Source organism: Carlito syrichta, unplaced genomic scaffold (assembly GCF_000164805.1).
Source record: "Carlito syrichta isolate Samal-C Ts95f unplaced genomic scaffold, Tarsius_syrichta-2.0.1 Scaffold315477, whole genome shotgun sequence".
Classification (NCBI taxonomy): Eukaryota; Metazoa; Chordata; class Mammalia; order Primates; family Tarsiidae; genus Carlito; species Carlito syrichta.
This window is the reverse complement of record NW_007259573.1, coordinates 387,688-415,016: the sequence shown is the minus strand read 5'-3', so window position 1 is coordinate 415,016 and position 27,329 is coordinate 387,688. Positions and strand designations below refer to the sequence as shown.

General features: G+C 37.4%; 1 protein-coding gene across 5 annotated transcripts in view; it reads right to left on the bottom strand.

Moving 5' to 3' along the window:
• The window catches only part of ZNF148 (zinc finger protein 148), a 141,334-nt gene that overhangs the window by 30,125 nt on the left and 83,880 nt on the right, over positions 1 to 27,329 (bottom strand). For all 5 annotated transcript variants that reach the window (XM_021706358.1, XM_021706357.1, XM_008072874.2 and 2 more), the window contains 3 exons: positions 26,421 to 26,546; positions 16,606 to 16,729; positions 15,210 to 15,293 (listed from right to left, as the gene is read on the bottom strand). In XM_021706358.1, coding sequence (XP_021562033.1) covers positions 15,210 to 15,293; positions 16,606 to 16,729; positions 26,421 to 26,546 — 334 coding nt within the window. The remainder of the gene's footprint in view (positions 1 to 15,209; positions 15,294 to 16,605; positions 16,730 to 26,420; positions 26,547 to 27,329) is intronic.

Genomic DNA, 27,329 nt, shown 5'->3' with positions numbered 1-27,329 from the left:
GCCTTTGGGAGGCTGAGGTGAGTGGATTGCCTGAGCCCGCGGGTTCGAGACCCGCCTGGGCAACTTGGCGAGACCTCATCTCTACAATAAATCAAAACATTAGCCGGTCGTGGTAGCGCGTGCCTGTAATTCCAGCTACTCGGAAGGCTGAGGCGGAAGGATCGCCGGAGTCCAGTAGGCGAGGCTGCGGTGGCCGGGAGCGGCCACTGCACTCCAGTCTGGGTGACAGAGTGAGACTCCAACTCAAAAAAAAAAGAAAAAAATTAGCCAGGTGTGGTGACAGATGCCTGTAGTCCCAGCTACTTGGAAAGCTGAGGTGGAAGGATTACCTGAGCCCAGCAGGTCAAGGATGCAGTGACCATGACAGTGCCACTGCACTCCAGCTTGGGCAACAGAGTGAGACTTTGACTCAAAAAAAAAAAATAATAATAATAATAATAATAATACTTAGGTTCCAAACTCAAAAGATAAATGAAATCTAATGTCATTGCCAAATTTTTGGTTTTGGATTTCTGCATATTATTTTAAAAGTTAATGTAAATTAATTATGCTTTTGCTTTTAATATTACAGTTAGAAATATAAAGCTAATAGCATATTGCATATAAAAATGAAATTAAATATGATGTTATATCTTGGAAAATACTAAGAGGTCTTTCAAGAAAATAATGTGCTTTATTGATCTATGGCAGAAAAAAGTTACAAATCACATATCTGATACATAAAGAACCCTCAAAACAGCAATAAGAAAACAATCTAATTTTTAAAAATGGATAAAAGATTTCTACAGCCGCATCCACATACCCCTACTCCTAAAAAGGCAATAAGCACATGAAAAGATCCTCAGCATGTTAGGCCTCTAAATTAAAACCAACATAAGATACTAGCACACATATTAGAATGACTAAAACTAAATATAGTACTGCCAAATGCTGTCAAGGATGCAGATGAACTGAAAATCTTATAAGTTACTATGCAATGCAAAATGGTACAGTCACTTTGGAAATTGGTGTGCTGGTTTTTTGTAAAGTTAAATATACAGGCATACCTCAGGAATATTACAGGTTTGGCTCCAGACAATCACAATAAAGCTAACATCACAATACAGCAAGTCACACAAGTCTCCCACTGTACTGGAGTCTAAGTGTGCAATAGCATTATGTCTAAAAAAAAAGTACATACCTTAATTTAAAAGTTTATTGCTAAAAAAATACTAACAATCATCTGAGCCTTCAGTAAGTCATAATTTTTATCAAGGGTTTTGCTTCGATATTGATGGCTGCTTCCTGAACAGGGTGGTGGTTGCTGAAAGCTGGATTGGCTGTGGAAATTTCCTAAAACAAGACAACAATGAAGTTTGCTGCATCAATTGACTCTTCCTATCACGAAACATTTCTCTGTAGCGTGATGCTGTTTCCTAGCATTTTATCCACAAAACAACTTCTTTCAAAATTGGAGTCAATCCTCTCAAACCTTGCCATTGCTTTAGTAAGTTTATGTAATATTCTAAATCCTTTCTTGTCATTTTAACAACGTTCACAGTATCTTCACTAGGAGTAGGTTCTATCTCAAGAAACCACTTTCTCTGCTTATCCTACAGGAGCAATTCCTCATCTGTCCAAGTTTGACGATATTATAGCGTTTCAGCCACATCTTCAGGCTCCACTTCTAGTTCTCTGCAGTTTCCTCCTTCCACTGAAATCTTGAACCCCTCGAAGTCATCCAAGAGGGCTGGAATCAACTTCTTCCAAATTTTTGTTAATGTTTATATTTTGACCTCCTCCTATAAATCATGAATGTTCTTAATGGCATCTAAAATGATGAATCCTTTCCACAATATCTTCAACTTAGTCAAGATACATCAGAAGAATCACTATGTATGGCAGCTATAGCCTCACACACAAAAAAATTTTTTTTTTAGTTGGAGTCTCACTCTGTCACCCAGGCTGGAGTACAGTGGCATACTCACAGTCACTGCAGCCTCAACCTGCTGGGCTCAGGTGATCGTTCGACCTCAGTCTTCCAAGTAGCTGGAACTACAGGCATATGCTACCATGCCCAGCTAATTTTTTGACTTATTGTAGAGATGAGGTCTCACCAAGTTGCCGAGGCTGGTCTTGAACCAATGGGCCCAAGCAATCTTCTCACCTCAGTCTCCCAAAGTGCTGGGATTACAGGTGTGACCACCATGACTGGCCTCAAAATTTATTTATTAAACAGTAAGATCTGAAAGTCTAAATGACTCCCTGATCATTGGGCTGCAGAATGAATGTAGTGTTAGTAGGTATGAAAACAACCTTCATCTCCTTGTACATTTCCATCAGAGCTTTTAGGTGACTAGGTATCTTGTCAATGAGTAGTAATATTCTGAAAGGAACATTTCTTTTCTAAAAAGTAGGTCTCAACAGAGGGCTTAGAAGATTTAGCAAACCATGTTGTAAATAAATGTGGCATCATCTAGACTTTGTTGTTTCATTCTAGAGCAGAAGCAGAATAGATTTAGTACTCTTAAGAGGCATACTGTTCAGAATAGTAAATGAGCTTAAAGTCACCAGTTGCATTAGCTCCTAGTAAAAGAATCAGCCTGTCCTTTGAAGTTTTGAATCTAGGCATTGATTTCTCCCCCTCTCTAGCCATGGAAAGTTCTAGATGGCATCTTCTTCCAATATAAGGCTGTCCACAATGAAATCTGTTGTTTAGTGTGGTCACCTTCGCCAGTTATCTTAGCTAGATCTTCCGGATAGCTTACTGCAGCCTTTTTTTTTTATTTTGAGTTGGAGTTTCACTCTTGTTGCCCAGGCTGGAGTGCAGTCGCACACTCACAATCACTGCAGCCTCGACCTGCTGGGCTCAGGCAATACTTCCACCTCAGCCTTTCAAGTACCTGGAACTACAGACACATGCCACCACGCCCGGCTAATTTTTGTGATTTATTGTAGAGACAAGGTTTCACCAAGTTGCTCAGGCTGGCCTCAGACCCCCAGGTATCAGGCAAGCCTCTCACCTTAGCCTCCCAAAGTGTTGGGATTACAGGTTGAGTCATCGTGCCCAGCCTACCGCAGTTTTTATATCAGCACTTGCTGCTTCACTTTGCATGTTTGTTATGGAGACAGCTTCTTTTCTTAGAACACGTGAATCAACCTCTGCTAATTCCCAGCTTTTCTTCTGCAGCTTCCTAACCTCTCTCAGCTTTAATAGAATTAAAGAGAATTAGGGTCGTGCTCTGGATTAGGTTTTGGCTTAAGGAAATGTTGTGGCTGGTTTGATCTTCTATCCAGATCATGAAAACTTTCTCTTTATCACCAATAGGGCTGTTTCGCTTTCTCATCATTTGTGTGTTCACTGGAGAAGCCCTTTTAATTTCAAGAATTTTTTCCTTTGCATTCACAAATTGGGTAACTGTCCAGCACAAAAGACCCAGCTTTTAAACTATCTTGGCTTTCAACATGTCTTCTTTACTAAGCTTAATCATTGGTAACTTTTTATTTATAGTGAGAGATGTGCAGCTTTTCTTTCATTAGAACACTTAGAGGCCATTGTAGCGTTATTGATTGGCCTAATTTCAATATTGTTGTGTCTGAGGAAATAGGGAGGCCTGAGGAGAGGGAGAGAGAGGGGGAATGGCCAGGTGGTGGAGTTAGAACACACACATTTATTTATTTTTATTTATTTATTTATTTTGAGTTGGAGTCTCACTCTGTCACCCAGACTGGAGTGCAGTGGCCGCTCCCGGCCACCGCAGCCTCGACCTGCTGGGCTCCGGTGATCCTTCCGCCTCAGCCTTCCAAGTAGCTGGAACTACAGGCACGCCTACCACGCCCGGCTAATTTTTGATTTACTGTAGAGATGAAGTCTTACCAAGTTGCCCAGGCGGGTCTCAAACCCGCGGGCTCAGGCAATCCACTCACCTCGGCCTCCCAAAGCACTGGGATTACAGACTGAGCCACCGAGCCTGGCCTCACACACATTTATTAAGTTAATGTTCACTGCCTTATATGGACACAGTTCATGGTACCCCCAATTACAATAGTAACATCAAAGATTACTATCCAGAAATCATTGTAGCAAATGAAATAATAACATGAAAATGTTTGAACTATTACAAGAATAACCAAAATGTGACACTGAGCACAGCTGTTGGAAAAATGGCACCAACAGTCTTGCTCAATGTACTGTTGCCACAAACTTTTAATTTTTTAAAAACATTATCTGTGAAGCATAGGAAAGTGAAGTGCAATAAAATAAGGTACAGGTGTACATTTGGTTTTTTTTTTTTTTGAGTTGGAGTCTCACTCTGTCGCCCAGACTGGAGTGCAGTGGCCGCTCCCAGCCACCACAGACTCGACCTGCTGGGCTCTGGCAATCCTTCCACCTCAGCCTTTCAAGTAGCAGGAATTACAGGCATGCGCTACCACACCTGGCTGATTTTTTGATTTATTGTAGAGATGAGGTCTCGCTGCCCAGGCGGGTCTCGAACCCGCGGGCTCAGGCAATCCACTCACCTCAGCCTCCCAAAGGCGTGGGATTACAGGCTGAGCCACCAAGCCCAGTTACATTTGTTATATGACCCAGCAATTCCACTCCAAGGTATTTTCCCAGTGGAATACTACTCAACAATAAAAAGGAATGAATTATTGATGCATCAACAACAAAGATGACTTTAAGACACACTATGCTAAGTGAAAGAAGTCAGAATCAAAAGGCTACATATCATATGATTCCATTTATATGATGTTCTGGAAGAGGCAAAACTACCAAGACAGAAAATATATCAGTGCTTGCTTGTCACAGGATGGGAGTACGGGAAAGGTTGACTTCTTGTACTTCACAAAGTACAAGGGAATTTGGTGGAGTGACAACTATTGAGTCTTTATTGTAGTGGTAGTTGCATAAATGTATGTGTTTGTCAAAATTCACAGAACTATATAATAAAAATGGCAAAGCTTGTTGTAATGTAACTTATATGTTAAAAGAAGTCCAAAGTCAACAAAATATACTTCCCTTACATGGAAAATCAAGATTTAAACTATCTATATTCATATCTAGACAAAATACTGAAAAAGATCCTCAGCTATTTTATAAAATAAATCACTATTGGCCCATCTTCCTCCAAAAGATCAAAACTTGCCACCTCATTGATGAGCAGATGTGATACTAAAAACTTACTAGATTTTTCTTCTGATTACTTCAATTTTCTCAGAGATACAGGAAGTAGGCAATCAGTTGAAAGTGAGAGGGGTCAGGGAAGTGTTGAAGGTTTATGGAAAGGAGAAAGTTTGGAACATTTGTTTGGGAGAAAGGTTAACAGGTATTTTCTGAAAAGGCCAGATAATAAAAAGTTTAGCTTTTGAGAGGCCATACAATCTCGGTCACAGCTCCCCAATTTTTGTTACGGAGGGGGAGCACAGCTACAGGTAAAACATAAAGAAACTGGTATAGCTCTGTTCCAATATAATTTTAATTACAACAGATAGGTGTAAGTGGCCCATTGGCTGAAGCCAATCTAGATGAGTGGGAAATCATTTCCAGTAGGCGTTAAGGGCCCACTTAAAGTTGTTTTTATTTTTGTTTTTGGAGTCAGGGTCTCACTGTTGCCCAAGCTGGAGCGCACCACTCACTACAGCCTCCAACTCCTGGGTTTAAGCAGCTGCTACTACCTCAGTCTCCTGAGTAGCTGGGACTCCAAGTACGCGCCATCATGCCCAGCTAATTTTTTGATTATTTGTAAAGACAAGTTCTCACTACATTGCCCAGGGTGGCAGGAACTCCTGGGCTCAAGTAATCCTCCCGCCTTAGCCTCCCAAAGTGATGGAATTATAGGCATGAGCCACTGCACCCGGTCACACTTAACGTTTAAAGTGACCCTAATTCAGCATAGCTTTCTGTTAGAATACAACAGTCAGGTGAATGGAAAAATAACTAAATGTACCTAACGTTATAATTGAGACAAGTTAGTACTAAGGATAAGAAGGGCAGATAGGCATCAGTGTCAGCAAGGGGGTGATTATGATCAGTAATAACAAAACTTAAACCAGGTCAGAAAAGTGAAGATATGAGGAAAATGAGGAAGAGTGAAAAGGAAATAGAATCACTGGATTGTAGCTCCTAGTAGAGACAAAGGACTGCTGAAACCTAAGTATTAGATGACATGAGTAGGAATGATAGGAGGTAGCACTTGGAAAATGAGAAACTGAAATTACAGGAAGACCAAAGGCTAGCAAGCACTTGTCTAAGGCATAACCATGACGGAAGTAGAATAAATTACAATATCACCAACAAAGCAGATGTAGGGCACTGAAAGAATAATCTTTGACAGGATTTGACAAATCTTTCCTATAAAGGGCCAGACAGTCTTAGGCTTTGTGGACCAAGAGGTAAAATCAAGAATATCATAAACATACTCATAACACAAAAAAAAATTTCCACAAAACTTGTATTGATGAAGTTCAAACAATAGTGATAATAATGCATAATTTTTTACCAAACAGGTATACTAATAAAAAGGCTGGAATTCTTTTTTAATGGGGAAAGGTAATACTTTGCTGAATAGGGCTTCAAATTTAGTGTTTCTTATCTTTTTTTTTTTGAGCTGGAGTCTTACTCTGTTACCTAGGCTGAAGTGCAGTGGTATGCTCATGGCCACTGCAGCCTCGACCTGCTAGGCTCAGGAGATCCTTCTACATCAGCCTTTCAAGTAGCTGAAACCACAGGCCATGTGCTACCACACCTGGCTGGTTTTTTTTAAAAATTTATTGTAGAGACGAGGTCTCGCCATGTTGCTCAGGCTGATCTGGAACCCGAGCTCAGGTAATCCTCTCACTTCCACCTCCCAAAGTGCTGGGATTATAGGTGTGAGTTACCGCACCTGGCTTAGTGTTCCTTATCATTATATTACAAATGTTTACATTAATGCTGATCTACAGTGAGATTTTACAAGCATATCACAAAGACAGGTACTGAAATTAATTCATAAAAATATAATTCTATCAAGCATTATTCAACACTTGAATGGCATTTGTCAAATTCTATTAGGTTCTTGACATTTGCCTTTTAGCATGTACTTTATTACAGATTATTTCCAATTGAAGATTAGGTGGAATTGCACAATCAAATGAATTCTGAAACATGGAAATTTTTTTTTGTATTTGCATCAAGGTCCAAAAACTGATGAAACTGTAGTTTGAGCTTGGAAAATATATTCACTGCATATCTGTGTGGAAATGGAGATTTTGCTTCTTGTTCTAACTTATAACATGGGAAGTACATAAAGAAGCCTTTAGTGATTCAACAGTAGCTGCTGTCAAAATAACTTTATCATGGTAGAAGTCTCACATGTAAGCACTGTTTTCTCTTGTGATATTAGATTAAACTTATTAAGAAACATTTTCAAATCTTCAGCAAAAGCTAATTTCTAAAGCCATTCTGTAGGAATTGAGAGTGGTTCTATTCATTCAAAAAAAGGTTAATTAATCTTGGCTCTGCACTAAAATAAATTCCCCATAAAACTTTACCACTGCTAAAATATGAAACTGTTGTACAATAGGTTAAGTCGGAACATACAGCATCTATATCTTGACAAAAAAATCACAGAACTGATAACGGGTAAGTCCACTAAAGCAAATAAAGTTCACTATGACACTGTTGGTGCAATAACACACAATGTATTCAAATGTTTTCCACAACTATTGCTCACAAATACTACCATGAAAAGCCATGAGCTTACTGTTCCATACTTGTTCCACAATGATGGGTGTTTTCCTACCACTGGCTATAACTCAACTTAGCAGATGTATCTCAGGCTATTTTTGAAATGGTTTTTCAAGTTATTTCAAATATATAGGCTTTTTAAAAATACAGCTTTATTGATATTTAAGTTGCATACCATGCAATTCATCCATTTAAAATGTATAATTTCATTTTGAAAATATTATTGCCTATTCATTTCAAACTCAGTATTGACTTCTTGAATAAATAAAAATGGGTTAATATTGGTACAGCATAATTAGAAATACATATTTGATCTTTATTGTCAGGTCCAGACAAAGAATTTCTAAAACTCTTGTAATTTCCTGAGTGACTGAGATGGTAGAAGCATCTTTTGTTCTAATATTCGGTCTTTGTCCCAGTTCCTAGCACAGAGCTCCTAAAATCCTTGCAATTTCCTGAGTGGTAGAAGTGTCTTTTGTCCCTAACACAGAGCTCCTAAATCCCTAGGAATTTCCTGGGTGATCTGTGCCTCTTTTATTCTGAGGCAACTCTTGATGGGATCCTAGGTAGCTTCAAGATGGAAGATGGTCAGTCAGGTACAGTGGCTCACGTCTGTAATCTCAGCACTTTGAGAGGTGGAGATGAGAGGACTGCCTGAGCCCAGGGGTTGAAGACTAACCTGGACAACTTGGTGAGACCTCGTCTCTACAATAAATCAAAAGATTAACCAGGCATGGCTGTTCATTCATAACCTTTATAATACAACGGTAAGTGTAAGTAAATGCTTTCTTGGGTTCTGCAAGCTGTTCTAGCAAATTACCAAACTCTAGGAAAGGATCATGGGAACCCTTGATGCATAGCTGGTTGGTCCGAAGTCCAGCAAGCCTGAACTTGTGATTGCATTTTGTGGGACTGAGCCCTTAACTTGCAGGATCTGATGCTAACTCCAGGTAGTTGCTGTCCAGAAAGTTGGAGAAGTGTTTGTTGTCATGAGGAAAAAACCCCACACATTTGGTGTCAGAAGTGTTCTTTGGGTAGAAACAGATCATAGTAATTGGTACCATTTGTCAACTTATCAACAGTCAAGAAAACCATTTAAAATCATTTGTCTTGTTTTTTAATTGACTATTGATGTTGTTCTCATTTAAGATTTCACTTGAAAACCATGGTTCAACAAAAAATGTTTGAAAACTATGGCCCTATACTAGCTTTACTCCAATTACTTCTGTTTAACTGCTATTAAACTTTATCTGTATTTATTCATCCTTTGAAATGTCTTGTATATCCATTTCATTCCATTTTTAGTCTTAAAGTCTTGTTCAGGACCTTAATGCCATACTTTGGTAGAATGTGATGGTGGTACTACTAAGAAATCTCATTGTAAAAGCAACTGTTTCAATGAGGCAAGGGAAAGAAAGATGGAGATATGTTTCAGAAGTTACTTTCCTACAGGAGGAAAAAATTTAATGGCTAATTAATTCAGTCTAAAACCTGAACACTGCTGAGCAAGTAAACCCAGAGTGTTACAGAATCAGTAGCTTCAACTCTTAATTCAGCAGGGTAATTATTTAACATAAATGTTAAGTTTATACACAATATTCCAAGAACTGTCAACCGAATGTAAAAACAAAGGAGATTTAACAGCTTTCAAATACAAAGTATCACCTAAAATACAAGGGGGAAGATGAACCTAAAACGTTATTTTTCCAGAAAACAGTCTATTACTAATGCTTTTTCTTTTCTTTTTTTTTTTTTGTTGCTGCAAGCCTCTGGCCCTCCCTGTAACAATCACTCCTTTCTCCATCCTTGCTTGGCACCTCATCTCCTTAATAACAGCACCTCAAATGTCTGCTGGAGAGTTCCTAGTATTCATATCCATGGCTTCTAAATAAGGCAAACCCTTGCATTTGTCATTGAATTCTAACATTTTAAGATAACACCTTTCAGTTGCTAGTTCCTATGGGTTCATTGTCTATTTCCCCCAGTTATCATTTAAAAAATAAAATGTCTGAAGAACAGGTAGAGCAAAGCAGGACTTTTCTACAGGAATAAATTTAGACTTTTTCAAGACTTTAGAGTTACAGTTGATCTGACTCCATGTTCTCCCTTTTATCCATTGATAAAGAACTAAAAAGTAGATGAAGTGAGCAAGAACATACATAATTGATTTTTAAGGGAGAACAGTTCCTCCATTATATAAGCACAATAGGCCCATAGAGAGTACTGCGTGGCTTCAAACAATAGCAATAAATGTGTTATTTTTTTGTGTCTATTTTTCATTAATGCCTCTGTCGCTTTAAATTTTAAATAATTTTCCTACAACCTGGTCAATTTGCCCCTAAGTAATTAAGAGTTGACTGAATATATTTTCTGGAATAATTAAAAATGCACATTGAAAGGACCTGTCTTTTAAGTGCCCTTAGAAAAATAGAAATCAAAATAGGTAATAAAAAGTGAGTGAAGAATTAAGTAGGTCCTGTAAAGAATTTAAAGTGGGATGACAATATATGGTTGGGGGGGAATAAAACTTTTGTCTACCAGCTATTTTATACAGCTAAGGATAAGAGAGACAGAATATATCAGTTAAGAAAAAAACAAGGTATAAAGTAATACAGGAAATAAAGAATGGGAAGTACTTGTACTAATAACTAATAATGGAAGCAGCATGGGCGATAAAGGTAGCTAGATAAATAACCACCTAGCACTGCATTACTATGTCAATCCTGTGACCTACACTTGCTTCTTAGCAGCATCATGACGTTAGACTCCAAAAGATCTACAGAAGAGCAAAGCAAGTTACAAAATATTTAGAAGCTGTTGCTATTATTATGATACCTGTCAAAGAAGAAAAGAATGTCACAACACTCATAAAATTCAAATACGGGTTGAAATGATTATTTGAGCATTTTTAAAAAACAGAAACTCCGGAGAGATAACATGTAAAGATCTTAAAAGTATCCAGAAAAATAAGGATAACCTTGATAAATTTCATCCTAAAGATTCTAAATTCTGTTTCTTCATTATAATTGTGTCCAAATCAGACAGTGCATTTTGTCAGCTGTTCTTTGCCCAAAGTTTAAGTGTTGCTGGGTACAGTGGCTCATGCCTGTCATCCCAACACTTTGGGAGGCCAAGACAGGAGGATTGCTTGAACCCAAAAGTTCAAGATCAGTCTGGGCAACATAGCAAGATCTCATCTTTACAAAAAAAAAAAAAAAATCTGAAAGTTAGCTGAGGGTGGTGGTAGTCCTAGCTAGTGAGGAGGCTGAGGCAGAAGGATGACCTGAGCCTAGAAGGTCAAGGCTGTAGTAAACTGTGATTGTGCCACTGACCTCCAGGCTGGGTGACAGAGTAAGGCCTTGACTTTAAAAAAAAAAAAAAAAAGCCTAAGTGCCATTCAAAATCAGTCAAATGAAAAAATAAAATTACCAACAAATTAAAAAATTGTGTTGTTAGCCAATCCAGACATCTAAAAATTTAATTCATGATTTGAAGACATGAATGTTCGTGATCCACTCAACTGGTTTCTGAAAAAATATGCAGTAATTACTGTAAAAAAAGGCAGCTTCAAGTACTGGAAAATCCTGAAGGACTTCAGGTGTCTGAGTTCAAGGAACTAAGTATTTTTCTAAAAGAATACGAAGGGGGACCCAAAAAAACCCCTGGAATTTATCTATAAAGAATTGTGTATTTATTCTTACATGTTCAGACTTCAGTCACCTTCAAAGTACTCTCTGTTTGATGTGAAACACCTATTGAGATGCTCTTCCCACTGCTCAAAACAGTTTTGAACTCATCAATTTTGATGCCTTTTAGTGCTTCTGCTGTTTTTATCTACTTTCACCTGCATTGGCAAAACATTTCCCTTTGAGAACCTTTTTTGTCCGGGGAAACAAAAAAACGTCACTTGGGGTGAGACCAGGTGAATGGGGGTGGTGGGGCATAGGGGTCATGCTGTTTTTGGTCAAAAACTACTGAACACTCAAGTGCAGCGTGGGCAGTTGAGTCTGTAAATCATCCATCATGAAATGGGCAAACGTGATGAAAGAATCTCCCAAAAAAACCTCATTGATGTTTAAACGCAGTCTCTCACAACACTAGCAAGGATACTGATGCTGATGGGTTCCTAGAACACATACCTAGCAAGGGAAGCCTGTATTAAAAGGGGCCCACCCTCCAACATAATTCCAGGTTTTTTTTGGTCTCCATCAAATATAGAAAAAGCTGCATATATCCAAGAACTAAAGCCTTAAAAAAATTTTAAGAGGAAAAAAAACCTGGGGGGCATGTATAATTCTGAGTGATTTATTTTCAAAATGTCTTTTATTTTTGGGAGGAAAATCATTTATAAAAACTTTTCTACACATAGAAGTGGTTTCATCACATTTTTACTAATTGAAATAAAAAATAAATTATGCAAGTTTCCACAACTAAAAAGCAACCATAATTTGGCATTATAGAATATTAGGATAGTTATTCTGAGGCATACTATTTAGAGGAATTTAGAAAAATAAAATAAGCCTGGCATGGTGACTCATGCCTGTGATCTCAGCGCTTTGGGAGGCAGAAGCAAAAGGCCTGCCTGAGCCCAGGGACCAGCATGAGCAACTTGGCAAGACCTCGTCTCTACAATAAATCAAAAAAATTAGCCAGCATGGTGGCACATGTCTGTGGTTCCAGTTACTTAGAAAGCTGAGGTGGAAGGATCGCTTGAGCCCAGCAGGTCGAGGCTGTAGTGGCTGTGAGCATGCAACTGCACTCCAGTCTGGGCAATAGAGTGAGACTCCGACTCAAAAAAATAAATAAAATAAAACATTAACTATTCATTATACCCTATTTAATTCCAAGATTCCTCATGAATGCGGTTGAGCTCAATGGCTCAGCCTGTAATCCCAGAACTTGGGAGGCCAAGGCGAGTGGATTGCCTGAGCCCGCAGGTTCAAGATCAGCCTGTATAACTTGGCAAGACCTCATCTCTACAATAAATCAAAAGAAAATTAGCCAGGCGTGGTAGGGCACTAATTGTTCCGGCTACTTGGAAGGCTGAGGCGGAAGGATCACCTGAGCCCAGTAGGTTGACGCTGGGGTGGCGGTGAGCGAGCCACTGCAATTCAGCCTGGGCGATGGAGTGAGACTCCCAACTCAAAAAAAAAAAAAAGCACTAAAACAAAAATATTAGAGTGCAATAAGGGTAAGTATTGTTTCAAATGCACACCTACCCCCCATCCATGCAAAAATATTCTTAACTTAGTCTCATACTGTTTTTCTGTGATACCTTCCCTTAGTATATTTCAACAGACAACACATGTGCCTCGTCCTCAGGACACAATATTTTGAGAATTTTGTATAAAACTCTAGAACACTTAATTACACTGTACTTGTTTATAAGTTTGTCTTTCTCATAAGACTGTAAACTGCAAAGAAACTGCCTTACGTTATCTCTACTTCTAGTGCCTGAAAAATATTGGAGGCTCAGTAAATTTTTGTTGAATGAATGAGTAAAACATCAAAATCATCATTAAAAATACAAAAAAAAATTTAACTACTATCATTTTTATCTAATCAGGACTTACTATTGTCTAGTAATTTAAATTTAGCTATCAGTCACACAAAATGCATAAAATATTCTTTCTCCCTCAGTGCCTAGTATACTTCCTTCCATCTCAAAGAGATGAATACCTGTTTACTTAAACTGAAATGAGTGATGTGCAAAATGATGTTTAAAAAGTAGAACATCAAAGCATGCAGATGTGCTGCACAGTTGCAGTTTCATTTAAGCAGACCAATCATATTCAGGTTTCTTTTTAGGAGCAAAAAAAGTTGAAGGAAAATTATTTTTGTTTGTTTTTTTGAGTTGGAGTCTCACTCTGTCACCCACACTGGAGTGCAGTGGCACGCTCCTGGCCACCGCAGCCTCGACCTGCTGGGCTCCAGCAATCCTTCCGCCTCAGCCTTCCAAGTAGCTGGAACTACAGGCACGCGCTACCATGCCTGGCTAATTTTTTGATTTATTGTAGAGATGAGGTCTCGCCAAGTTGCCCAGGCGGCCACGAACCCGCGGGCTCAGGCAATCCACTAACCTCGGCCTCCCAAAGCGCAGGATTACAGGCTGAGCCACCAAGTTCGGCTGAAGGAAAGTTATTAGGTAGAAAGGTTGCTTCTATATGACAAGCTGTCATTTCACAGATACTGCAGATACCATGAGAAAACATCTAAATAACAACACCGGACAGATGCTTGAGTACTTAAAACAGAAAAATATAAAGAGTTTTATCATTTTCAATATTCTTATAATATGGTATCATCATAATTCTCAATTCTATTTAAATGTAAAAATCAAAGTTATACAAATTCATCCACTCTGCTTTTATTCCATCACAAAAGCAAAACACTGGAAATCAAATCTAAAGAAATATTTTCACCATCCTTAGTTAGAGACAAAAAAGGTCAAAAGTCTGCAGTCCACTAAATAAAAATTACTTATAAAAGTTGTTTTTAGCCAGGTATGGTGGCTCACACCTGTAATCCCAGCACTTTGGGAGGCCGAGGTGAAAGGATTGCCTGAGCCCACAGGTTCGAGACTAGCCTGGGCAACATGGCAAGACCTCATCTCTACAATAAATTAAAAAAAAAAATAACTGGGCATGGTGGTGTGCACCTGTAATTCCAGGTACTTGGAAGGCTGAGGTGGCAGGATTGCCTGAGCCCAGCAGATGGAGGCTGTGGTGACCATGAGCATGCCACTGCACTCCAGCCCAGGCAACAGAGTAAGACTCTGATGCAAAAAAAAAAGCTGTTTTTACATTTGTCAAAAATATGAAAATAAATATTTGCTTTAAAATGAGACAAATTTTTAAGGTATGGGCTTTATGGGCTTCTTTATAGGGAGCTTTAAGAATATTTCTAAATCATTAACAACTTGACTAAGAAATTGGCAGTTACCAACTTTTCAAGATTATGTGTTTAAATGGTAAGCTATATGAGAGAGAGAGAGGGAGACAGAGAGACAGACAGAGAGGGAGACAAGAGGGAGAGGAGGAGAAAGGGAGGAAGGAAGGGAGGGAGGGAGGGAAGGAGGGAGGAAAGGAAAAGGGGTGTGTGTGGGGGATAAATGAATATGAATTGTACTGCTTCCATAGGGCTCAGGCATTTTGATTCCTTTCCCAGACTAAATGATGATAATTATGAATGATAACTTTCTCTACTCTAAACTTGTTAAACACCTAAGGAAAGAGCTATTTCAGAAGACCTTCCTTCCTTTTGCCACTTTAAGAAGACATTTTAGGTTATTATGAAACTCTTTTTCAAAGTAATTTACTGGACTTGGACATTAAAGCCAAGTTTTAACAGTTAACACTGATTTACTGAAGGAAGAAAAAATATAAGCTATGACTTACTGTCTAAACCAATAAAAGGGCCAACAAGCCACTACTACTTATTTAAAATTATTCCCTACATTTGAAATAGTCATTTAAATGACCCTAGTAAGGATGGTAACACTCACCAGTATGAATCTTCTCATGTCTCTGTAGCAGGTACTTCTGTATGAAACGCATGTCACATTGACTACATTGAAATGGTTTTTCGCCTTAAAATAATTTCACATCCATATATTAGTTACTGGACAAAACAACAGTTTCTAGTTACTATTTCTGAGGAAAGATAAATCTTAGAAGCCCAGATTTTGGAGAATTCCAAAACGCCATAAAAAAATTTTGACATTGTTCATGAATGTAACAGAATTTGATTTCCTCTCAAATTTTTCCCCAGGATTTAAAAATTCATATTCTCACAACCACATAAAAATGAGATTAAATTTGACCTATATCTTCAAGGAAAAAACAAGTAAAACAATTTAAAACAGAACGTAAAAATCATGGGGTGAAAAGGACTCTACAATTTACCTTATGTATCTTCAAAATCTTTTCTTCCTTTTTATCTGGAGAAGATGCACCCATCCTGTTCTCCATGGTTAACCACTCCTTTATGCTCTTTCACCTATTTTCTTCAGAACCTTCAGAACTTTCTAAACAACTTTTTAAAAAAAAAAAAAATCCGGTCTCTTCAAACCTTCCCTCTCTGCTGGAGCATTTCCTTTTAAGGAAAATATTCTTTGACCTGCTCTATGCTGAGAAACTTTGTTTCAATCCTGAAACACTCCTACCTTATTCCTTTCCTTCTTTTTCACTACAATGCTTTCTTTAAAGAGTAGTCTACCCTAAATCTCAGTGGATTAACTCTTATGCTCTGTTTCTGAAAAGCTACTTGTGATCTCCTTGCTATTTATTCCAAGGATTTTTCCCCCCTCAATCCTCTAATGCTCTCTATCCTCTTTGAGGGCTTTGACACTGTTGATCATGCCCTGCTTGGAATTCTCTTTTTGACTTCTGGGGCACTATATCTTCCAGCTTCATCAAACTTCCCTTATTACTGTCTTTTTTTTCTCTTCCAATTTATTTTATATGTCTAGTTTATTTACCCAAAGGTCTGCAATCAGTCTTTAATTCCATTCTCTACAACTTCATGGATTTAGCTATCATTTTTTATATTTGATTTCCAAATCCATACTTTAAACTCTGCCTGAAAATCTTGCACACACACACAAAAAGAATGCTAACGGATTTTAATAATGCATTCTTTAATCATTTCTCTAGCTAAAAGAAACACATTAATCCAAGTAAGTCTCCAATTAAGACTATTTAATTTTATACATCCACACTAACTGTTTTTTCACTTAAGAGTTTTCCCTAGTTTCCTTCTGACATCCTGGCCTATGAAATCTCTGAATTGGAAAGTCAGACTAGCTACATTTTTAGGAATAAATGATGTTTACACGAAGATGAAAATAACAAAGATAATAATTTCAAATGGCCATAAGTCCATTTTAATTCAAGAAATACCTGTATGAATGAAGACATGTCTCTGTAAGTGATAGTTCGTTCTAAAGGCAGCATTGCAGTGCTCACAAACATGAGATTTAGGGGTTTTCAAACCAAGTGATCCATCCTCATTTATTGTAAGGATCTAGTTTAAAAAAAGGCAAAAACAAAAGAAATAAGTTTTAAAAATGTAATTAGATATGAATTTTTAAAAAAAGATAATGCAAACAATAGTCACCAGAAATTATGAAATACTTTTTCTTAAATAATCTTGAAAAGACTATTAGAATCATGTTATCATTAATGGTAGGAAAATACAATGTGACTCAGAATGGGTGAAAATTACCAATAAAACCTCAGAAGCTGGTTAAGTAAGATCTCACCAATCTGCCTCCCTGCCCCAGGAATGCTGATGCCTAATGGTATCCCTAAATATTCTCTGCTAGGGTAAGCACAGCTATATTTTCAATTTCAAATTCTCATATATGCAGGAAAAAAAGCCTATGCTTAAACATCAACTAAATATCAATCAGTATAGGACTGGCTAAATAAATCATGGAAAATTATTATGATTTATTATGGGGTTATAAAATAAAATGAGAACGCTCAATATATTTACATGAAAAGAATATTATTTTTTTAAAAGCAAGGTTTAGAATCCAGTGTACAATTTTGCCAGTGTTTATATACAAAAGAGTACACATATGAATACATATATATTTGCATATGCATACAAACTACTAGAGATGAATATACATAAAATATATATAACCTTGATTGTGACGGCCTGGGAATTGGGCAGATAAGAGATAAAGTGGAAGGAAGAATTTATTGTTACATACACATTTTTTTAACCATATAAGTGCTTACTAATTACTTTAAAAAAAAAAAAGAAAACTTGGTTTTCAAGTAATAATAGGGCAGAATTTGTTTCAGGCCAGGATCTCTAAGATTATTCTAGAAGTATGAAATTATTGTTAAACATATCCCTAAAAATATTTGTCAAATAAATAAATTAGATGTGGCTTTAGGAAAGAGGAAACAAATCAACCTTATCTTCATGGGCTTCTTGAGACTGAGAATACTGTAAGCCTGTTCTGGATGGTACCAGGAGAGAGATTCACCTTATGTATTTCAATTTATCAACAACTTGTTCAATACGCAACATTAAACCGCCTCTTATCAGACACATGGCAGAGTGAAACAAATAAATGATACCTTTTTCATTATTGAAGAGAGGAAAATAAAATGATGGCAGAAGTAAAGATGCAGCAGCAAATAGAAGCAAAGAAAATAGGAGATAAGATCAGTAGGGGCATGGCCAGTGAGGAAATAATGCTGGAGGTGGGGCATATAGAATGGGATCTGAGTAACTGTCCAACACAGGTGGAGAATCTGGGAAGCATCTTAAATACAAAAGACTAGAAACCAATTAGGGCCTGCAAGCACACAGCTCTGACCCCTTCTTAAGCCCAGAAAAAAGTAGTAAGTAGGGAAAAAAGGCTTTAACCATTAAAAATATTTTTTTACTTTAAATTCAAGAAGACAGTTCAGCCTATACTATATGCAAATAAGTGGTAATTATTATGCAAATTATACAGGGCATTTGGGTTCTGGGCAAACTGCCAATGTGGTCAACAATGCTTTAAAGTCTATGCACCAAAGTCATAGAAGGGAAACATTTGGCAGGAGAATGGAAGTGGGTGTCACAGCTTCCTGAAGAGAGTCAGTGAGAATAGAAAGTTTCATCTCTGGCCAGCCAGTTTAAAATTTTTTCAACTCCTCCAAGTCACATAATAATAAGCAAGTTAACACTGTGCAAAAAGAGAAAATGCAAAATCTTTTAAAATATGATTCAAAATATGTCTAACATAAAACAAATAATTAAAAGATGTTAAATATTTTACATAAAATGGAACTGAAAACAAGATAGCACCAGGTATTTTTCTTTTTACATATGTTGATAGCAACTAAGAAAATCCAAGTGCCAAAAAACATGGCAGTTCAATGGCTTTCTGTGGCATAGCAACTGGAAGGAAAGGCTTTGTAAGGAACAAATCCAGCCCAAGTTGCTTAATGTGAAACGGATGTAATCCTGGACTGTACAAAGCCCTTTTATGAAGAGTTAAGGAGTTCTAGGTCATTGTTTTCTGGCACAGGAGGTAATGCTGCCTTCATTGTAGATTCAAGCCTTAATTCAAGGCGAATTTATGGATGAAACAGTTACCACTACCTCGTGGAAAATTTAGCATATTTATAAGATCAAACACAGAAACACCAAATCTTTGGACATTTTATGTTTTCCTTTCCTTTCTTCTCTTGTCTTAGGCCAGAGTAACAAACATCTTTGTTCACAAAGGACACAGTAAAATTCATCTTGACTCAAATGAGCACCATCTGAATTGGCTCTTCCAATTGTTACTTTGTTTTAAACATATCCACCTGATTTTGTCTGTTTGATTAACCCCTATAATCCAGTGTCCAAAAATGGTGTCTGGAGCACAGTGGAAACTCCGTACCAGTCTACTGACACAACTGCCTGCTATCCATACCAAGCATCCTTCACAGCAACTACTCTATTCATTTTTAAAATTTTTACTAAAAGCAATACTTTTCAATTTTTCAGTCTTCAGACACTGAGCAGTGCCAGAGAGGTGGAAAGGCAAAGAACAAAGTCCCTTAGCAGAACAAAAATAGCACATTAATGCAGGCAAAATTTTCTTCCTTGGTATAGACTTGGCTTCTTTTCTTGCTCACACCCTTTCAAGCTCTTTTAGTCAAATGTGATCTACCAGATGAGTATGCTTGCCTTCGAAATTAGTAGCCTTACCTGCTATTGGTACCATACAATATTTTTGCTTTTCTTTTTTTTCTCAACATATAAATACCATTACAATCGAGTAATACGAAGTTTAAAGATTTAAATTCCAGACACAAGTGACAAAACATGAGAGGAAAAAAAGATTTAAATTCTGAGATGCCTGCTACAGTGTCTTTGGATGCTGTATCTTGCCTCCTGTCATTGCCACTTTGGGAGAAATGCAGCATATTATCAAGACCAAGCAATCAGGCTTTACCAAGTGGAGAAATTAGTAATAGTCTAAACATTATTCAACAAATCTGATTTTTTTCTTATCTGTGTAATAAATTTTAAACAGGATTCTACAGAAAAAATTTTCAATACCCAACAGTACTCAGTTAATCTGCCTTCTTAATCTCATGTCCATTGTTAATATATTTTTTGTTTCGAGACAAATCTATTCCCAGCTAACAAACTATATGTACATATATGGCGTTATCTCTAATAATATATCCATTTTCATTCAGCAAACCTCTAAACTCTGCAATTCAGAGATTTTTCACCCCTTAAGGTTCACTGCCATTGAATAATTGAGACTTGATACTCCTCAATGAGAAAAAGTTTTGCTCTCTTAAAAGGCAGACCTGATTTTCCACATTATAATATGTACTACTAAAATTATTGAAGCATGCTTTAAATTAATGGTTACAGGTTTTATCATATATTCCTAAGTCAATCAAAATCAATTTTTAAGCCAGCAAAACACCAAAGATGACTGAGAGGAGAGAGAGTTCAAAGTTCTTGCCTATTATGAGATGTTTTACTGCATTTGGGGGTGGCGAGTAAGAGTTTTTACAATTCTCTTTACTCTCCAAATCCAATTAGAAATGGAAGAACAGTGCAACTCCAAAGACATGCAACAAAACAACAAAGTTCTTTGGTCAAAATTGGTGGCTTATGCCTGTAATTCCAGCACTTTGGGAAGCCAAGGCAGGAGGATTGACTGATCCCAGGAGTTTGAGACCAGCCTGGGCAACATAAGGAGACCTTGCTTCTATAAAAAATAAAAATAATTAGCTACATGTGGTGGTGTGAGCCTATGGTCTCAGCTATTCAGGAGACTAAGGCAGAAGGATTGCCTGAACCCAGGAGGTCAAGATTGTGGTGAGCTGTGATCATGCCACTGCACTCCAGTCTGGGAAACAGAATGAGACTCCAACTAAAAAAAGAAAAAACAAACAAACAAACCACAACTAAAACACAAAGTTATCCCGAGCAATAATACCATCCTAGTTATTGCTAACATCCCATCCTTACATTGTCACTTTCTTGCATTCTTCAAAATTTTTTATTGTCTCTCAATAGATTTTACTCATTACCAAATTTCATTTTAATTGGCAAGCCTTTGACAGCGGCAGAACATGAAATTCGCTGTACTGTAAGCATGGTACAAATGATGTTCAGCATAATGACCCTGAGTTATAGAAAAGGTTAAGTCAGAATTTTTTTAAAAGTTAGGGTCCAGTTCCATGGAAAAACAATTTTACTCAGAACACACAACTCTCTGGGAAAATTAGATTTAAAAAATACCAATATATTATTTTGATAATTTTCTTCGCTCTCTCATAAATACTACGCCATACTTCCTGTTCCCATCAACAATTTTATCGGTTCAGCTTTAAAGCCACTTCTTCCTAAATCAAGGTGATGTGTAGAAGAAAGTATGCTCAATGTCTGGTACATCTATTTCTCTGCTCCATTTAATTAAATGATCATCATTTTTATATCATTCAATTTAAAATCTTTTCTATACCAAAATCACAAATCTTTTCTGGGAACCAAGAGTATAAAATAAACTGCTGGGAAAGGACTCTCTATATAATTTATATCAATTTGGTGTGTGAAATATGCTCTTCTTTCCTGAGTTTAGCATAACACTGAGCAATCAACTTTTATTAAGACCACCTAAAGTGTTACAACTAACAAACCCAATTCCTTTCTCTAGCATCTGATAAGAGATCCTGGCACATAACAAGCACTCTAATTAACTGAATAAATTAGGTGCATTTCAGAAAAGATATAATTAAAATGTTCTGCTTTCTCATTAAATTACTAAGAAGTTTGAAAAGACAAAAAAGAATACAATATTGGATTAAGAAAATATTGTTATATTTTTCTGAAAATAATTCTTAGAACTCACTAATGTTAATCCAACAATCTTCATTAAACCCTCCTGAGGTGGGAAACATTATCTCCTAATTTACATAACAAATGAATAACAAGGTCAGGCAGTAATACTTCACTTATCCAGAAACTTCTAGTATCAAGGCTTAAGGTTCTCAGACTTAAGTGTACATCATAACCACATATTGCTCTTCTAAAAGTACAGAAAAAACCCTCTGAATAAGAATCTTCGGGGACAGAGCCTGGGCACCTGTACTGGAAGAAGCCTTATAAGGGACTAATGCAGAGCCAGGAGGGAGAACCACAGAAGTGAAGGCACTGAAGTGGAATTAAGTCTATACAGACTTTTCACACACTTTACTAATTTTAGCTATATCTGTAGTTCTAATTCACAAGAAAACAAAAAAAGACTAAAAAGGGCAAAGGAAAGTGATGTTACAAGGCCACATAGATATAGCAATGTAAAAATGAATAGCATGGCATTAAGGAATGAGAAGTGAAGTAATAATAAGCAGTAAAAAACTTAAGTCTAGCAGCCAGGAGTTTTCAGGGTGAGGGGCAAAAAGGCCCTAAAATATCAGTCCTCCCAGAATACTCACTACAATACGTGATTTTAAAAATGTTTATGTCAGCCCCAAGACACTAAAAGCTGAATGATGCTCAAATGCACTATATTTAAAAAGAAAACAATACACTAAAGATTTCCCAAAAAGTGGTTAAAATAAGTTTGACATTTAAAAGAGGCAAGTTTCTTTTATGTAGAAAATTTAATTTCATAAAACAGTTTATCCCACAATAGTGGCAAATAACTTGACCTAGCTAATATTCCCTAGCTCAATTACCCTCTGCTTCATCAGACATGTTACCAAATATATTTTGGCAATTTTCAAGCATAAAACCTACCTTAAGGTGACTAGGCTTTCCTATTCCATTTTCATTTTCCAAAATAATAATCATAATAAAACAAAAGGATGACTTGGCTTTTCCACATGACAAAATTCAAAAAGTAACTACTGCTTAGAATCCATGGCAGCTAAAGATGGCATAATGATATAGTACTTTTCACCACAAAACTTATCTTGAAGGGAGCCACACTTATGTAGGATGTTTATAAGCTCTGATATTTTTACTAAAAAAACAAACAAACAAAAACAACTATCACATTAATTTAGCTGTATTTCCTATGCAGATCCCCAATCTAATATTACACAATGGTGACACATATTCAAAATATGTGTGATGGCAAAATTTAAGATTTGGAAAATGAATTGGGGGAGAGTGAAATCGATTCCTCTAAGTATATAACAAATTATTATTCTTTGAAAAACTTAAAATTATTTTTAAGGTATTTAAAACAAACAACACTTACAAATTTATAAACATAAGATGTTTCTCTTTCTTGTCATACAAAAAAGGGCATAACAAATTACTTTAACAAAAGCTCTGAAGTGTAAACACAATCCTGAGAAAATATGAAATAACTCACTGGTGATGCCTCAAAGTTCTGAGACTCTAGACACAAAAAAAGCACTCATCTGGAGACTACAGACCACAACCATTCCCTGTCCCATTACACATTAACAGCCAGGACACTTTAAAAACAATTGTTAGTTGTTCTTACATGTCTGTCTGCTATATATTATTTCTGGTCACTTCACCTTCCTAAGAATTTCCTAAAATGAGTACCCTAAAACGTTTTCTTAGATACTTTATACTTAGAATAAGCCAAATCTTTCACCTGGCCACTATACAGGTATATAAATACTTAAATAATATCTTCAGAAATATTATAAAACCATACATTATAGCCGGGCGTGGTGGCTCAAGTCTGTAATCCCAGCACTTTGGGAGGCGGAGGTGGGAGGACTGCCTCAGTTCAGGGGTTTGAGACCAGCCTGGGCAACTTGATGAGACCTCATCTCCACAATAAAAAATCAAAACATAAGCCAGGCATGGTAGTGCACGCCTGTAGTTCCAGCTACTTGGAAGGCTGAGGTGTAAGGATCACCTGAGCCCAGCAGGTTGAGGCTGCAGTGGCCATGAGCTGCGTGTCACTGTACTCCAGCCTGGGCGACAGAGTGAGACTCCAACTCAAAAATAATAACAATAATAATAAAACATTATAAATGAGTGTATCTCAGTCAAACAAAATAGATTAAATTTTGTAAATATCTGACCTAATATTGAGAAACACCTAGAACATACCTAAATAAAGATTTTAACACCCAACTAGAAGATAATAATCTGGGTTTTAGTTAAAATTTTAGAAAGATATTACACTCAAGAACAGCACCAGAAAAACATGGCAATAAAATATCTAGGAAAATGTAGAACTTACATACATGTTTTTAAAGACTTGAAATAGATTCCCTATAGATCAGCAGTGAACCCAAAGTAGCAAAATCAATCACTATCACAAACCATTTTAGAAATTATCCTCGTCCTCAAAACCTGGTATTATTCTATATGTTAGGAACTTGATTTACTCACTAATATAAAGGACAAAAAATGTATCATATAAGTTACTGAGAAAAACACTAAGACCCCCAAGAAAAGAATGGGGGGAGAGAAAAGGAAGAAAGGGAAGAAAGGAGATGGCCGGGCTCAGCGGCTCAGCCTGTAATCCCAGCACTTTGGGAGGCCGAGGTGAGTGGATTGCCTGAGCCTGCGAGTTCAAGACCCGCCTGGGCAACTTGGCAAGACCTCATCTCTACAATAAATAAAAAATTAGCTGGGTGTGGTAGCACGCGCCTGTAGCTTGGAAGGCTGAGGCAGAAGGATCGCCAGAGCCCAGCAGGTCGAGGCTGTGGTGGCCGGGAGTGGCCACTGCACTCCAGTCTGGGCAACAGAGTAAGACTCCAACTCAAAAAAAAAAAAAAAAAAAAAGAAAGGAGAGAGATGGATGATTTCACAAAACACAAAATATAAAATGCCAATGAAAATGAAAAACTTAGTGTCACCAAAAACTGAGGAAATTAAAATTTAAACAATGATGAGACTCCCATCTTAAGCTATAAAAAAACAAAACAAAACAAAAACAAAGTCTGATACTCAAGGCCAGCAAGAGTGTAGGCAGATACATCTCAGTCAGGTACACTGCAGGCAGGAATATACTGTACATTTCTGAAAGTAGCGAGATTATGAAGAAATCTTTTTAAAAGTTCACAACCTTTGATTCAACAGAGCACAAAGATAAGTGCACAAATATTGTAAGTGGAGCATGAAGTAAAATGGAAACAAAAAAAATACTCTAACAACATAATAATGTCCAATAGAGCAATGATTACATTACATTACATTACAAGATCAAAAAATTACAGTTAACAAAATGTTTATTAGAACCATTAATAACTTTGAGTGTAAAAATAGCTTAGATACACCACCTGTATCAAAAATCAGAAAGTTAAACCTATATTTATTAATCTACCCACACAAATTTGAAAAAAGAAAGGGAATATGGCAGAAAATCAAAGTAGTCCTTTCTTGGAATTGTAGTAACTATGGGTTATTTTAGTCTGCATGCTTTTCAAAATTTGCTATAGTAGACATACATATATATACCAAAAGTAGTGGTATGCTGGTAAATATTTAACAACCAGTTAGGGAATCAGGGGGTAGAGAAACATTTGCTGATTTCCATGGCATAAATATTCCTACCATGTCTAATTATAAGCTACCAATGGTTTTAGCAATCGGCTTGCAAATCAGCTCTTGCAAGCCAGCACAAGCTGGCTCCAACACACCAGTAAGTCCAAAAGTACTCAAAATAAATAAGTAATAATGATACTCATGATTTCAAATCACAAATACAAAACAAGCAGCCATCAAAAAAAAAAATCATGTTACAGCTGGGCACAGTACTTTGGGAAAAAGTCAGGACACCTTGAGCCCTGGAGTTTGAGACCAGCCTGGGCAACACAGTAAGATTTCATCTCTATAAAAAATTTAAAACATTAGCCCAGCATGGTGGTATGCACCTGTAGTCCCACCTACTCAGAAGGCTGATGAGAAAGGGTTGCCAGAGCCTAAGAGATCAAGGCTGCAGTGAGCCATGAGTGTGCCACTGCACTCCAGCCTGGAATAGAGTTAAGATCTTGACCCCCCCTCCCCAAAAAGATCTTTTTTAAAAAGCTACACAAGAGAAGAAAAAAAGGTGAAAATCAACTTTTCTTTTAACTATAAAGATTCAAATACACTGTAAAGCTCAGAAAATTCCTAGGAATACCAAAAGTGCTGCATACCATATTGCAATATGCATATCACATTACTAAAGAGAAAAAAAAAAATGCAAGTAACTCCTAACAGTATTTACTGGGCTACCTGGTTACTTACTAATCCATTCATTCGCCCATAAAATATGTGTGGCGGGCCTTTAATACCTCCTACTTCAAGCTCTTGGGATACAGCTGAAATACAATGAAGCCCTCACTCTCATGGAGCCTACATCCCATTACAGGTATCTCACACTTTTGCCCAATGAATAACTGACATTAAATTTTCCTAAACCTAATATCATGGTAAGTAAAACTAATGAGCATGAGAAGTAAGGGCACTGCATACCACCTGCTCGTTTTTAGAGAAAAGAGAGACATGGGAAACGAAAAGTTCATTTTTAGAAAAAAAAAGGGCATGGATGAAAGAGAAGTAGAATAATTGAAGCAATGGCCCACCATCTCCATCAGGCATGCACGCCCTCCTCCCTCCTAGTGAAGTGGGTGCAACATGCCACCTTCACTAAACCACAGGAGACTTTTACACCTGCCTTAGGGTCCAACCAGGTTCCTGCATATAAGGTTAGCTGACAGTTTAAGATTAAGAGATTAGCGACTACCATCTTAGCATTTTCTCTTACTTTTGCAGGAGAACGCTGTTTCCGCTTCTTCTTCTTCTGTAAGTCTACTGGCTCTCTGATTTGTTTCTTGTCTCTCATCAGTTGCTCAGATACATCAGTAAAAGTAATTTCCTGCTTTACACTTATCTGTTTAAAGAGAAAAGCAGATTTTAGAAATGAATAACAAGTCTATTGCATCAAAAAGCCAATGTATGTTTAATCCTTTGCTAAACCTACATTTAGGTGCCCCTAGAACAACCATCTATGTGTGTGTGCCAACTAAACAGAGTGCTATAGAATTCACTAATAGGCACCTGAGAAATAAGAATCAAGAATACATAAACTGAGCCAGGCATGGTGGCTCAGGTCTACAATCACAGCACTTTGGGAGGTCAAGGCAGGAGGATTACTTGAGCCTGGGAGTTGAGACCAGCCTAGGCAACATAGTAATACCTCATTTCTCTGCACGCACGGACACACACACACACACACACACAATCTTAGCCAGGCAAGATGGCATGCACTAGTAGTCCCAGCAACTCAGGAGGCTGAGTAGAAGGATAGCCTGAGCCTAGGAGTTCCAGGCTGTGGTGAGCTGTGATTGTGCCACTGCACTCCAGCCTGGGTGACAGAGACGACTCAAAAACGAAACAAAACAAAAAAAAGAGTAAATAAACTGAGGGGGAAACTAACATGTTTTTTTTCATCTACTTGGGAAAAACATTAAAGACATCCTGTGAAAATATGACTATGGCCGGGCTCGGTGGTTCAGCCTATAATCCCAACACTTTGGGAGGCTAAGGCGAGTGGATTGCCTGAGCCAGCGGGTTCAGGACCCACCCGGGCAACTTGGTGAGAACTTGTCTCTACAATAAATAAAAAAATTAGCTGGGTGTGGCAGCATACGTCTGTAGTTCCGGCTACTTGGAA